Consider the following 15,588-nt stretch of genomic DNA (forward strand, 5'->3'; position numbering starts at 1 on the left):
AGTGATATGACTTTAAGAACTTTCATTCTTTTTCTGAAACTTGCCAACTGTTTTTCATTTAAGCCGTACAGTTCAGTAGGAACTTATTGGACAACATTCAAGTGTTTAATGACTCAAAAACCACTCAGCCATTCATATATCCGTCCATCCAAGTATTCAGAATTTACTAAATATCTACAATGTTCTGAAGTTTTCAATTTACACCTTTCTTTAACTTTGATGAGGCCCATCATTAAATTTTAACCGTCTGCCCTGGATATTTCATTCTAAGACAAGGGCAATCATATACGTCTCCAAAGACACATATATGTCTCCAAAGAGTATATTGGACAAAGAAAACTTGTAGATTCTCTCGAGTGCATTAACAAAATCTCTAAATAAATTTATTCACCAGCACTTAATTTCTAAGACAAACACTTTATTAAAATTAAAAAAACTATGTCAAAAGGCCATGACATTTCTAGAAAGAAATAGTATTTGGAGTTGAGACGAGACAAATTGCTCTTCTATTTTCTCAGCTCAAGGCAATATGGCATTATGTTTGTCATTCAAATTTACAGACACCAAAATGTCTTTTGATTTGAAACTCCTCTTGAGCAAGAGAATTTGAAGAAGAATAAAACACGGGTGGAACTTTTTCATAGTTATTGAATGCTTTAAGCCTAGCAGGAAAGGGTGTGAGTTTCAAGTTTAAATTCAGACCCCGCTATTTAACTAAGGGTATAAAAACTTCTGCAAGTTATTTAATGGCTCTAAGTTTCAGTTTATTCATCTGGAAACTAGGGGACAGTAATACTTCTTTGACTGAGTTGTTCTGAGGATTAAATAGGATTCGATACTTAATAGTTGCCTGGTACACAGTAAGCAGTTATTAAAAAAAAAAGTATTATACTTTGCTTTTATTAGTTCCTCTCCTGATTTACTTTCTTCCCAAATCAACTCAGCATTTTAAATAGAAAGCTTACAAATTTGTTTCTTACAACCGTGTACTAGTAATACCTTTGATTTTGATCTTATTGGTTATGGGTTTTCTCTAACAGAATGAACCTCAATATTCACAGGAGACACATAAAGGTTTTAAGAAAATTATATTCACAGAAACATTACAATCTTGGACTTAAAGAAACAAAGAGAGTACAAAAAGAAAAGAGGTCTTTGAACTCCAAAACCTCTACAAGAAGGAAGCAGGGTGAGAAAAATACACAGCTACAAACACAGGCTACTTTTTAAGGAAAAGGAAGAGTAATTCAGAGAATGGAACCAAAAACCCAGAGGGCAGAGCCAAGAGCCAGGGAAACTCATTTCTACTAAGTAGAAGGACTGAGTTCTTATCAAGGGAACTTTCAAACACTGGCCCAGATGGATTTTAGAATTGCTACGAATCAGTGACTCCTCTGTACCCTCAATTTTCTCCCTTTTTGAACAGGAATGTCCATAGCAGTTAGCTTTGGGTTTGTCCCACCACTGAATGCGTGTGAGGGCAGTTCTCAGGTCTATAGATTGAGAGGATCTATATTTAAGGAATTTCACTTGAGGTGGATTACCTATACCTGGACCGAATTTAGAAGTCGATGTTTTGGATTCAGGCTAATGTTGTAATGGGATGAAATTTTTGCAGGGGTAGTAGGAGATGGTGAGTGCATTTTGCATGTGGGAGGAAGGTAGATAAATTATGGCAGACTGTGGTGCTTTTAAAATAAATTGTGATCAGAGAGTGGACAATCCTCCCCTCCAAAGGTGGAGCTTCATTCCTCTCAAGTATGAGCTGAACTTAGCGACTTACTTCTTAACTAACAAATATGGCAGGAGTATTGTGTGAAATGTTTGAGATTAGGTCACAAAAGGTACTGCAGGCTCCTCTTTGCTCTGAGATACTTCCTCATGGGGAGAGCACTCAAACAGCCTCAGGTTAAGGTTCATGCAGCAAAAAACTGCAGCCTTTTGCCAACAGCCAGGTGAGTGACCCATCTTAAAAGAGTGGAAACCTCCACCCCAGTCAAGCCTTCAGATGCCGCAGCCCTGACAGATACTCATGAGACCTTAAGCTAGATCCACTCAGCTAAGCTGCTCCTGAATTCCTGACTCACAGAAATGATAAGATCATAAAAGCTTGTTGTTTTAAGCTGCTAAGTTTTGTTTTTTAGTAATACAGGCCACCATATATCATTTCCTTTGGTGAAAAGTTTGTTGTATTAAAAGAAATTTGAAAGCCATGTCCTAAAACATGACAGAAAGACAAAATGTATATACTTTTCCAAGTCTTTCACAAACAAGATTTTAAATTCACGAGCAAAGAACTAGGGAAAAAATGATCTATCCACAATTATCACTCTTGCTATGGAAATGACAATCTATGTACCTGCCCTTTACCATTCTTTCATTAAGTTCCTCAAGGCATAAGGAAAATTGGTATTTTTAAGCCAATCTTATAGTGGCAATACACAAGTAAAAAAAAAAATTAGGTAATCTCAGTTATGTTGCCTTAGTTTAATGGAAAAATTATTTTTTAAAAACCCTGGCATAAAAATGTAGTTTGGTACTTTTCCCTTTAAAGCTTTATTTAGAATTGAATGATTTTCTTTGGAGCATTAACCAAAGAAATCTTGGTATTTACTCTTGAACAAAATCTGAACTTCATCTCATTCTTTCAGTTACTTTATCCTATATATTACCGTAATTCTTTGGCTAATTAGTTCTTCAAAGTGGAGTTTGCCCTTCAAGTATTTATAAATACAGAAAGTTGTTTGCATAAAATAAGGCACTGAACATTTACTCTCTCATGAAAAATTTTCTGGTTAATCTCCTTTCCATTGGGAAAAGATTTCTTTAAGGGTTTATTTAAAGGGTAGCTTTCTATTTAAGCTATACTTAAATTCCTGAAAGCCTGCATTGCTTTTATAACTTCTATTTGCTTTTATCTAGGCCACTGATACAGGAGAATTAGTCAGGAATGGAATTCCCCTTTGGCTTTGGACTCAATCTCTGTGATTAAATCCACAAGGGCACAACAAAAATGATTTACCAGGGCCACCTCAGGCAGTTCTATGTCTTGGTGCTTATTTTAGTACCTAAGTTGGAAATCCAATACAGCCTTATCCTGGGCATCATGTGTTTATGTATATGAACTCTAGCTTAAGGGGCCCATGATCTTCACTACACATATAGTTATAAATTCAATTTGCATGTTACATCATGTTGTTCACTCATTTTCCAACACTTATATGTGACCTTTACAATTCCACTGAAGGTGTGTAGGAAACTGAAATCATTTGAACCTGATTTACAAAGTCTGGATGTTGTTGTGCAGACAGAATTTTCAGCTTGAGTTAAGGTTAGAATCTATGTTTAATCTAATTAGTTTGGTGTGCATGCACATATGTGCACCTACATTAGGGTGTAGGAATATTAAGCTGCCAAAGGACAGATATCTTCATAAACCTTAAGTCTTCCTATGATTGTCAAGATACCCAAAGGAAGAACATATGTGCACGGGGTGTATCTAACTCATTTCTTGGTTCCTAACTCTTCACTCATGTCTTTCTGTTCTTCACAGATACTCAGTCTGAAATGGGAATCCTTGAATTTAGTAGCATCTTTTGTTTCCCTGTAATGAAACATTACACTCAGAAATCACACAAGAGAAGTTACCACCAAGATGATGCTAGTTTATCAATACAGTGTTGCAAATTAAATTTATATACTAGGTGCTTATTTTGCCTCTGAAAAATTGGGGACAACCAGTCCCCGTTCCTACACCACTCTTCTAACCCAAAAGCAGATACCTCCTACCTCACTGTATCATGGTTTCCAAAGAGTAAAAAAAAAATTAAATCATTTTGACTCACCGGACTTTGCAAGATCTGAGTAACTCGTTTCCTCTGCTCCATCATATTGAAGTCTTGTCGCAGATCAGGAGACATGTTCCTCTCCCTTATGTATTCTGGGTCATTTTCATTGATGCGGTCAAAATACCTCTCTTTGTGAGGCATGCTGGGAGGAGGAGGAGTAGTGACCACGCCTTGGCTAGCGTCTGAACTCATGCTTCACGTCTGCTGCGTCTCCTTCTTATCTGCATTAATAAACACAAAGTAGGACAATCATATTAATAATAAATTCATTATTAAATTTGAATTTTACACTGGTCATGCAGAACTGTTACCCTGTAACAGTGGCCATTTTCTTTAAAAAGAAGCTTTTCAAAAAATACTAGGACACTTTTTTTTTATTAGGGTAAAAATAGATTATAATGCTAAATTGTAGAGTGAATATTTTCAGAGCAAGTAGAAACTTGCGGTTCAATTACAACGTCATCAACTGCCAAAGAGATTTTTTAAAGGAGCAATAACCAAAATATCCAAAAGTAAAATGCCACATTTAAGACAGCAAAATTTCCTCATTAGTGATTACTGTTAGTGGAGATTCTCTTTTCTTTCTTACTCATGCTTTTATGTTAGACCAAACTTGGGCCATATTTAACAACCACTATATTTTATAGTGAATGTAGCTTATTAACATATGAGAGAGAAACAGCTATAAATTTTTCAAATGATTCAGTAAATTCCAGGGAAAATACAGGAATTATTAAGGCTGTCAGACTATATAACTTCAACAGACAGTACTTTAAATCCAGTGAGAAACAATAAAAAGCTATTCAGAAACCACAGGGACAGCTGATTCATTTAATTATTACTGACAGGATAATCGCTGGTTTTATGCCAGGGAAACGATTCATTTGGGCTTTGCTACAACTGAGCACGTAATCAATCAACAGTAGATAGATTAACAGGACAGTCATTCAACATCCATCCCCCCAGCCCCAGGCTGTGATGGCTTGTATTAGAAGTTGAGGAAGCCATCTAACCTGGTGCTTCTCAAATCGTCTATGGTGAAGAACTTTCTCCAATTTGCTGTGGACTAGTATTTTTGTAAAATACAAAATAATGCACTCAGATGTCATGGCAATGTCAAACTGTAAGAAGTTTCTGAACGCTTACTATCATATTCTGTCTGCAGACTGGCACCAGATCCTGGACCACACTTAGAACATCACTGACCTAGCAGAGAGGAATAGTCACTGCACGCTAAAGGAATGCTTCCTCTCACTTTTAGATGTGATGCAGCACAAGGCTAAACCATGAGAAAAGGACACCACTGATTAGTGTATCCCTTTACCTAGCTGTTCTTTTGAACTGAATATAGAAAGTGCAAAAATGTGCAACAAGGAAGAAGAAACGGAAACAATTTTTAAAAAGAAATTGTAAAGACAGTTTTGTGTAGCACAATTTTCTCTGCAGGTGCTAACAAATGCAATCTGTTCAATATAAATGATTGGGTAACAGAAAAAAGCATTCTCACTACAAATGATATTTATTTAACTGATTATTTGCCTGTAAGAAGAATCACTTCATAATAAGGGAAGTTAAATGCAGAACAGTTTCTAGATAGATCCAGAAGGGAAAAGGCAAGGGCTACCTTTTTCTTAGGGATCTGAATCCCTGATAAAGACCAAAGATACCTGATCTCATCTCCTGAGCACAATTAACAGCTAGTGAGGTTTCTATACTTATCTCTAATAATAGTCTTCTCTGATAGAATTCATTTCTAAAGCTGCCCTGACCCAACTTAGCCCAAGTAAATTCACTGTGAGACATTAAAAACTCTTGCATTAATTCTGGTCCTGAAAATGTAAACTTACTTTGTTAAAAATAAATTTTTGCAAAACATGCTAAAACTGATTTCTTTTACTTGAAAACATCAATCCCATGTACAACATTCTACACGCTACCTGAATTGTTTTAGTATACAACCCCTCAAATTCACGAACTATGGTTAAAACACTTTACATCATATGGCTTTAATGAAATTCTGATCTGATTACTAGAAAGCAACTTATTAATATCAGTGAAAGAAATGTTAAAAAATAAGCTTTTCTATAATGGAGTCTTCCACATCCTAATTCATTAATTTAAAAATTGGAAGAAAACACTAAAGAACGGATATCTGTTCATTATATGCGTTTTCCACAGGAAAAACTGGTGTTTTTTTTTTTTTTTCTTTTTAATATAACATTCACTACTAATGGCGGAGAAGGCAATGGCACCCCACTCCAGTACTCTTGCCTGGAAAATCCCGTGGATGGAGGAGCCTGGTAGGCTGCAGTCCATGGGGTTGCTAAGAGTTGGACATGACTGAGTGACTTCACTTTCACTTTTCAGTTTCATGCATTGGAGAAGGAAATGGCAACCCACTCCAGTGTTCTTGCCTGGAGAATCCCAGGGACGGGGGAGCCTGGTGGGCTGCCGTCTATGGGGTCACACAGAGTCGGACACAACTGAAGTGACTTAGCAGTAGCAGCACTACTAATGGAATGACCCTAGCCATATTATACTCTTCCAAAAATTAGCTTTTGCTACACTGTTATCAGATTGACATTAACCTATAGTATTTTTCGTCATCTTGCTATTATCCAAAAATGTGGTGCACAGAGCATCTATTCCAAGAAACTTTTTCATACCCACTTGAGTTATCAGCAATCTAAAGGTCTAACCAATCTCTGGAACCTAGTTTTCTTAGAAGCTGTTTGTAACAAGGCCATTTGAACTCCTTAAAATAGTTTATAGCTGGCAGATAAAAACTCCAAGGAGAAAGTTTCTAGAGAAACAAACAAACTCACATATATTAGTAAATGTCATGCTGCCTTGGCCAAGTACAGACTAAGTGGGTACTCAATAAATGCGACATCAATTAACAAAGAAATCAATTCTCTAGTTTACCACACTAGGTCACTGACTATGAATAGCCATTTTTTAAAAAAGAAATCCCATAAATGTTGCCCTTAGTTGGATTTTAACCTATTCCTCAACCCCTAAAGCACTATTCAGCCTAATGGAGGAACAGAGTTAGATAATAAGCCTGTGTCTAACTGAATTTGCTGATGCTTATAAACTAATTTTACTAAAAACACAGAAAAAGCAACGAACTGTGGTAGTAGATTTATTTTGTTGTCCCAGCACTGGCTTAAGAAACTGATAATAGGAACACTGATAAGTAAAAGCTTAAGAGTTTAAAGAACTTCTGATTAATGCATTTTTAAATGAGCGAGGTGAAAAGGAAAATACATCTAACCACTCATTTTAGTAATAAAAGAACATATTATATATGTGTTAACACTTTATATAGTTTATACTATGCTCTTACAGCTTTCTATCTTATTCCATCTTTGTAACTACACAATGAGATAGAGATTAATAATCTAGAGATTCCATGGATTAAATATCCTGCCAAAAATCCCACTGTGTATCAGACAATATTCAAAGCCACGTTTCCATCTCCTAGTCCACTTTACAATGAAACATATCATAAAACACAAGAGGGCTAAAATTTTGAGACTTTACATTCAGTTCTAAATATTAGGCAACTGAGAATATACAGAATCTGTCAAAATTAAGGAAATGACACCAAAAAGGGGAAATAAGATTAGAAATGACTCAAAACACTCTGATCTTTTTAAAACTTCAAAAGCTCAGAGACTTGTGGTTGTCAAGGGGGAGAGGGGTGGGGGAGTGATGGATTAGGACTTAGGGATTAGCAGGTGCAAACTATTATATGCAGGATGGACAAACAATAAGATGCTACTGTATAGCACAGGGAACTATATACAGTATCCTATGAGGAACCATAATGACAAAGAATATGAAAAAGAATGTATATACATGTATAACTGAACCACTTTGAACAGCAGAAATTAACACACACTGTAAATCAACTATACTTCAACAAAATAAATTTTTTTTTAAAAAGTTCATTATTTACCACAGCTTTTTAATAAAAGAAGTCTCAAAGTTTTATGTCCTTGGAGTAAGGATTGGGAATTAACAAGAAGGATATAGAAATAAAGAATAAGGGCAGTAGTTTGTCATTCAGGTGCTCTGCTATACCTACATGCTCAACAGTAAAAGCTTTACACAGATTTTTAAGCCAATCATAAGCAACAACTGATTATCTGCAATTTTACAGACTATGGACAGAACTGCTAGTTCAAGCCTGGAAAAAACCTAGGATCCACAAGATTATCTGAAATAAACAGAATTCAGAAAAAAAAGAGAGAGAGAGAGAAGCTTTCAGCATCATATACAACAACCAAGACATGGAAACAACCTCAGTGTCCATCCAGAGAGATGGATGGACAGAGAAAATGTGACGCGCACACACACACACAATGAAATTACTCAGCCATACAAAGAAGGCAATTCTGCCACCTGCAACAACATGGATGGGCCTTTATGGCCTTATGCTAAGTGAAACAAGTCAGATAAAGACAAATATGATATGATCTCACTTACAGGAAGAATCGAAAAACATCAGACTTACAGAGAGTAGAATGGTGGTTGCCAGGGGCTGAGGGGCGGGGGAAATGGGGAAGTACAGGTCAAAGTACAACACTCAGTTGTACATAAAAACAAAGTACAAACATTCAGTTATAAGTTCCAGGGATCTAAGGTACAGGAGGATGACTGTAGTTAACAATACCATATAATATATTCAAAAACTGCTATGAAAGTACAACTTTAATGCTTTCACCATAACAGCAACAACAACAAAGTATGTATGTGAGGTAAGACTGCTGTTAACTTACCATATTATGGCAAGTATTTCACTATACATGTATCAAATCATCACACTGTACACCTTAAACACATACAACGTACTGTCAATTAATTTCAATTATAGTTACCCACAGGACACGTGTCACCAAATACCTTTCTGGAAGATTATGATACCAATGTTAAAGACTAAATAATTTCCACTCAACCTAATAAATTTTGCTCATATTAATACAAAATTAAGTGATTTCTATGCTTAGAGAGAACTCCTAAATTAGTCTGAAATAATGATAAACAGGCCACAGTTAAATAACCTGCTATAGACAAGTATATGTCAGGTCCTTCTTTCCTTCAGCAAGCATCTACTGAGCATCTACTATGTTCCAGGCCTTACAGAGGTATTGGTGGACTGTTGAATCAAATCCTCTGAGAGCTCTGAGAGTAGTTCAGAGGTTTCTATAACCCAGTGAAAAGGATTTTACCCAGAATAACGGGAAGCTTCCTAGAGAACATAACATGTTCTTCACATTAAGGAGGGTACAAGCCCAGGCAAACAGCAACGTGTCAGGGAATAAAGTTAACAATGGAATAAACAGCGCATCTTACAGAAGCAATTGTTTAGAGATTTGGTTAAAAATCATTCCTACAGATAAATTAAACCATTTAACATCGATTATTTTCATAATAAAAACTTACATGACTTGAAGAAACAGGTGAATTTCATGCTTGCTTAGAAAGCAATACAAACTTACAGACTAATAAAGCAAGCAAAGAAGTGATTCCCACCATTTCTCAGCACTTTGTACACAGTACGAAGTAAAAAAAAAAGGGTTTCCACAGTGAAAACTTTATAGAAGTCAGTTCAGTTCAGTTGCTCAGTCATGTCTGACTCCTTGTGACCCCATGAACTGCAGCACACCAGGCCTCCCTGTTCATCACCAACTCCCAGAGTCCACCCAAACCCATTAGTAATCATTACCTCTTAAGGCATATACTCTATTCTCCTTCACTAAAAAGTTGACCCAGAAGTTTTCTCAATAATAATAATAGGCATTCAAAGACAACAGTTAAGTTGTCTTCTTTAAATAAAAGTTTTCTCCTCAAGCCAGTTTTAGGAGTAAGATTTTAGGTCCTTGAACTTAAAAAAATAAATAAATAAATAACAATTTATAAGCAGCATGTGTAAAATGGCCCCAGTGTTATGAATCTGAAGCTGATTTTTCTCAATTTGTTTTTCAAGTTCCTGAGTCAGAAATGTCACAGAAAATACAGGTGAGTCCACTCAAACTGGGTGTGAACACTTTTCCACACCTTTATGTCAATCTTGCCTGACTAGAGCCTATATTCCATTCTACCAAGAGTTATCTTTCTTAAAGTCCATCTTTTAATTTGATCTGATTATGCCTATCTTTCTTAGAACCTTGAATGGCTTCCTGTCATCCATGGGATAAAACTCTTTATGGCTTACTTGTTTTATCTTTCCCTCATCACTTCTGTTTCTTTCATAGAAAATACAATCTCTTTGTCTGTAACAGAAATATCCAAGCCTAAACTTTCAAAAATATAAAGAAAACCCCAGTAAAAACCACCAAACTATTCTTACAGGCTCGCATTACAAATTCTTTTGCTTTTCTTCAAAAGTAATGTGTACATACAGAAACTCTAGGGATAGGGATTCTCCGAAAGCTTTAAAATAATTGTTTAAAATGGTCCTTGCAAGACAGCCTTTTCAAAAAATAGTGAAGAAACTGTACATCCATAGGCAAGGAAGAAAAAGAAAAAGAAAACCTCAACCTGAGTCTTGTTGTTGTTCAGTCGCTCAGTCTTGTCTGACTTCTTTGCAAGTCCATGAACTGCAGCACATCAGGCTTCTCTGTCCTTCACTATCTCCCTGAGTTTGTTGAAACTCATGTCCATTCAGTCAGTGATGTCATTCAACCATCTCATCCTCTGTCGCCCTCTTCTCCTCTTGCCCTCAGTCTTTCCCAGCATCAGGATCTTTTCTAATGAGTCAGCTCCTCGTTCATTAGGAGTGAGGTGACCAAAGTACTGGAGCTTCAGCTTCAGGACCAGTCCTTCCAGTGAATATTGAGGGTTGATTTCCTTTAGGATTGACTGGTTTGATCTCCTTACCATCCAAGGGACTCTCAAGAGACTTCTCCAGCACCACAGTTTGAAAGCATCAATTCTTTGTTGCTCAGCCTTCTTTATGGTCCAACTCTCACATCCATGCCTGATTACTAGAAAAACCATAGCTTTGACTGTACGGACCTTTGTGGGCAAAGTAATGTGTCTGCTGTTTTTGCTTTTTTCTATGTTTCTGCTTTTGAATATGCTGTCTAGGTTTGTCATAGCTTTTCTTCCAAGGAGCAACCTATGTCTTATACCTTATTAAAAAATTAACTCACTTCTAAGAATCTACTCAAAAGAACTGAAGACAGGTATTCAAATAAAAACTTGTGCATGCACTGTTCAAAGCTGTATTACTCACAATAGCCAAAAGGTGAAAACACTCCAAATGTCCATCAACTGATGAATGGATAAACAATAACTATAGTGTAGCCACATAATGGAATATTTATCCATAAAAGTAAAGAAGTATTGATACATCTACAATATGAATGAACCTCAAAAACATTAGCTAAGTGAAAGAAGCCAGACACAAAAGGCCACACGTTATACAATTTCACTTATAGTCGTGCCCGACTCTTAGCGACCCCATGGTCTGCAGCCCACCAGGCTCCTCCGTCCATGGGATTTTCCAGGCAAGAGTACTGGAGTGGGGTGCCATTGCCTTCTCTGTATATGAAATATATAGAATGGGCAAATTCATGGTACGGAAAGCAGACTGATGACTGGCAGGGGTGGGAGTTGGGGAAGAAATGGGGAGTGACTGCTTAATGGGTACTGGGTTTCTGTTTGAGATGATGAAAAAGCTCTGGATCTAGATAGTGGGGATGGCTGTACAGTATTATGAATGTACTTAGTGCCACTGAATTATACACTTTGAATGGCAAATTTTATGTTCTATATATTTTACCATGATAAAAAATTAACTCAAAACAGAAACTATAAATCATTTAGGAAAAAAATCTTTAGGATCTAAGCCCAGGCAGTGTTCACAGATTTGACACCAAAACATGATCCATGAGAGGAAAACTGACAAATTGAGCTTCCCCTCAATTTTAAATATTTATCTGCAGAAGACACTGTTAAGAAGATGAAAAGAAAAGCTATAGGCCATGACAAAATATTTGCAAACCACACATCTGACAAAGGACTAGAATGTATAATATATAACAAACTCTCAAAACTCAGAAGTAAAAAGAAATCAAACAATTAGAAAATGGGAAAAAAGACAGGAACAGCCATTTCACTGAAAAGGATATGTGGTAGAAAAGCACATGAAAAGATGTTTAACATCATCAGTTATTATTGGTAGTTGACCACATAAAGGACTGAGTGAGAAATGTGTCCTCAGTTGTGTCCAACTCTTCTGCGACCCCATGGACTGCAGCCTGCCAGGCTCTTCTGTTGTGGGATTTTTCAGGCAATAATACCAGAGTGGGTTGCCATTTCCTTCTCCGGGGGACCTTCCAGACTCACGGACTGAACCCATGTTTCCTACATTGGCAGGCAGACTCTTTACCACTGAGCCACCTGAAAAGCCAGTAGTTATTAGGGAAACACAAATGAAAATCACAAGGTATTACTATACAGGTCCTGGTTCCAGAAAGGCTAAAACAAACAAAAAATAATGATAATCTTAAATGCTGGGGAGGGTACAGAGAAACTGGATCCCTTGTACCTTGCTAGTGGGAACATAAAATGGTAAGCAATTTCAGCAAATGTTTGGCATTTTAAAAAACAGAACATGCAACTACGAAATGATTCAACAATTGATCTCCTGGTCAGTTAATTAAAAAAAAAAAAAGGAGAACATAAGTTCACACAATGTCACAATCTGTATACAAATGTTCACAGTAGTTTTAGTTGTGTAACAATCAAAGACTAGAAATAATCTAGATATCCTTCAACACGCGAATGATGAAACGTGGTATATTCATACTAGAAAATATTACACACGTTAATAAAATGGAATGAATTACTGATACACATAATAGCCTGAATAAATCTCTAGTGAATCACAATTGAGTTAAAAAAAAAGCCAATTCCAAAAGATTACATACAGCATGATTTCATTTATATAATATTCTTTGAATGACAAAATTATAGGAGTGGGGGATAGATTCGTGGTCGCCAGGAGTGGGGAAGGTGTATGCTCTGGAGGCAGAGAGGAGTACAGAGGAGGAAGGAAGGCATGCAGGGTTATAAAAGGACAGATCTTTGTAGTGATGGAACTCTTTTCTGTCCTGACTACGGTGGTGGATACATGAACATACACATGGGATAAAACTGCACAGAACTATAACTCACAAACACACATACAAAAGATTTACAAGCAAAACCGAAAATCTGAATAAGACGAGTAGATTACCACAATGTCAATATCCTGACTGATATTACACTACGGTTTTATAAGATGTCACCATTGAGGGAAAGTAAATGAAGGGTGGGGCTTCCATTGGCTCAGAAGGTAAAGAATCTGCCTGCAATGCAGGAAATCCTGCATTCAATCCCTGGGTCAGGAAGATCCCCTGGAAAAGGGAATGTCTACCCACTGCAGTATTACTGCCTGGAGAATTCCGTGGACAAAGGAGCCTGAAGGGCTACGGTCCATGGGGTCACAGAGTTGGACATGACTGAGCGATTAATACTACTTCAAGATGAAGGGTACACAGGGTCTCTGTATTAATTCTTATAATTGCATGCAAATTTATGATTATTTCAAACTTTGAAAATTTAAGTTTAAAAAGGCCATTCCATAATGATGGAAAAAGTCAAATTGCTAGTTTCTATTCCACATAAAAATGTAATCAACTCTACAGCAGAATAAACCTTACATTGTAGTCACTTTTTGGATATTCTCTGTACCAGAATGTATTTTTAAAGCAGTTCTGTCAATACAACTAAACTGAATATGAATAAAAATGCATACATTCCATTAGCATCAACTGGTCACTGAAAAATACTTCTCATGATGATTAGAATAACTTTGGAATTTATTATCTGGCTACATAGTAATTTACTCAAATTAAGGTCAGTCAGAATATGAAGCCCCCGGCAGAAAATAAAATATTGTAAAAAGCATTTAATGGATACTGTTCAGATTTCACTACTAGTCTTTATAAACCAGGGGACAAAGTGAGCAGAAATACTGACTCAACTGTTGGTTCTGTTAAGGAAATGTAAAAAATCTTGCTGTGGTCAGATCAACTTAATATTATTGTTTTCTATGAGAAATAAAATCATTGAGAAGTAGCTCATATCAGGTCCAAGAGCTAGCAAGTGGTAGATCAGGGATTTAAATCTACTTTGTTGATTCAGTTCAGTCGCTCAGTTGTGTCCAACTCTTTGCGATCCTATGGACTGCAGCATGCCAGGCTTCCTTGTCCATCATCAACTCCTGGAGTTTACTCAAACTCAAGTCCATTGAGTTGGTGATGCCATCCAACCATCTCATCCTTGGTAGTTTCCTTCTCCCACCTTCAATCTTTCCCAGCATCAGGGTCTTTTCAGATGAGTTGGTTTTTCACATCAGGTGGCCAAAGTATTGGAGTTTCAGCTTCAGCATCAGTCCTTCCAATGAATATTCAGGACTGATTTCCTTCAGGATGGACTGGTTCGATCTCCTTGCAGTCCAAGGGACTCTCAAGAGTCTTCTTCAACACCACAGTTCAAAAGCATCAATTCTTCAGCGTCAGCTTTCTTTATAGTCCTACTCTCACATCTGTACATGACTATTGGAAAAGCCATAGCCTTGACTAGGACCTTTGTTGGCAATGTAATGTCTCTGCTTTTTAAGAAGCTGTCTAGGTTGGTTATAACTTTTGTTCCAAGGAGTAAGCCTCTTTTAATTTCATGGCTGCAGTCACCATCTGTGGTGATTTTGGAGCTCCAAAAAATAGTCTGTCACTGTTTTCACTGTTTCCCTATTTATTTGCCATGAAGTGATGGAACCAGATGCCATGATCTTTCTGAATGTTGAGCTTTAAGCCAACTTTTTCACTTTCCTCTTTCACTTTTATCAAGAGGATCTTTAGCTCTTCTTTACTTTCTGCCATAAGGGTGGTGTCATCTGTATATCTGAGGTTATTTCTCCTGGCAATCTTGATTCCAGCTTGTGCTTCATCCAGTCCAGGACTTCTCATGATGTACTCTGCATATAAGTTAAATAAGCAGAGTGACAATATACAGCCTTGATGTATTCTTTTCTGGATTTGGAACCAGTCTGTTCCATGTCCAGTTTTAACTGTTGTTTCTTGACTTGCATATAGATTTCTCAGGAGGCAAGTCAGGTGGTCTGGTATCCCCATCTCTTTCAGAATTTTCCAGAGTTTGTTGTGATCCACACAGTCAAAGGCTTTGGCATAGTCAATAAAGCAGATGTTTTTCTGGAACTCTCTTGCTTTTTTGATGATCCAACAGATGTTGGCAATTTGATCTCCGGTTCCTCTGCCTTTTCTAAAACCAGCTTGAACATCTGGAAGTTCACAGTTCATATACTGTTGAAGCCTGGCTTGGAGAATTTTGAGCATTACTTTGCTAGTGTGTGAGATGAGTGCAATTGTGCAGTAGTTCGAGTATTCTTTGGCATTGCCTTTCTTTGGGATTGGAATGAAAACACCTTTTCTAGTCCTGTGGCCACTGCTGAGTTTTCCAAATTTGCTGGCATATTGAGTGCAGCACTTTCACAGCATCATCTTTTAGGATTTGAAATAGCTCAACTGGAATTCCATCATCTCCACTAGATTTGTTCTATGTGATGCTTCCTAAGGCCCACTTGACTTCACATTCCAGGATGTCTGTTTGTTGATTGGAGAAGATTAACGCCCACAGTCTAAATCACAAGTCAGATTCAGGC

General features: G+C 37.0%; 1 protein-coding gene across 6 annotated transcripts in view; it reads right to left on the reverse strand.

The window, feature by feature from the left end:
- ADD3 (adducin 3) overlaps positions 1-15,588 on the reverse strand; it is a 129,519-nt gene that overhangs the window by 24,585 nt on the left and 89,346 nt on the right. For all 6 annotated transcript variants that reach the window (XM_005698461.3, XM_005698462.3, XM_013975263.2 and 3 more), the window contains one exon: positions 3,846-4,069. In XM_005698461.3, coding sequence (XP_005698518.1) covers positions 3,846-4,040 — 195 coding nt within the window. In that variant the 5' untranslated portion in view covers positions 4,041-4,069. The remainder of the gene's footprint in view (positions 1-3,845; positions 4,070-15,588) is intronic.

The sequence above is a fragment of the Capra hircus genome, chromosome 26 (assembly GCF_001704415.2).
Source record: "Capra hircus breed San Clemente chromosome 26, ASM170441v1, whole genome shotgun sequence".
Lineage (NCBI taxonomy): Eukaryota > Metazoa > Chordata > Mammalia > Artiodactyla > Bovidae > Capra > Capra hircus.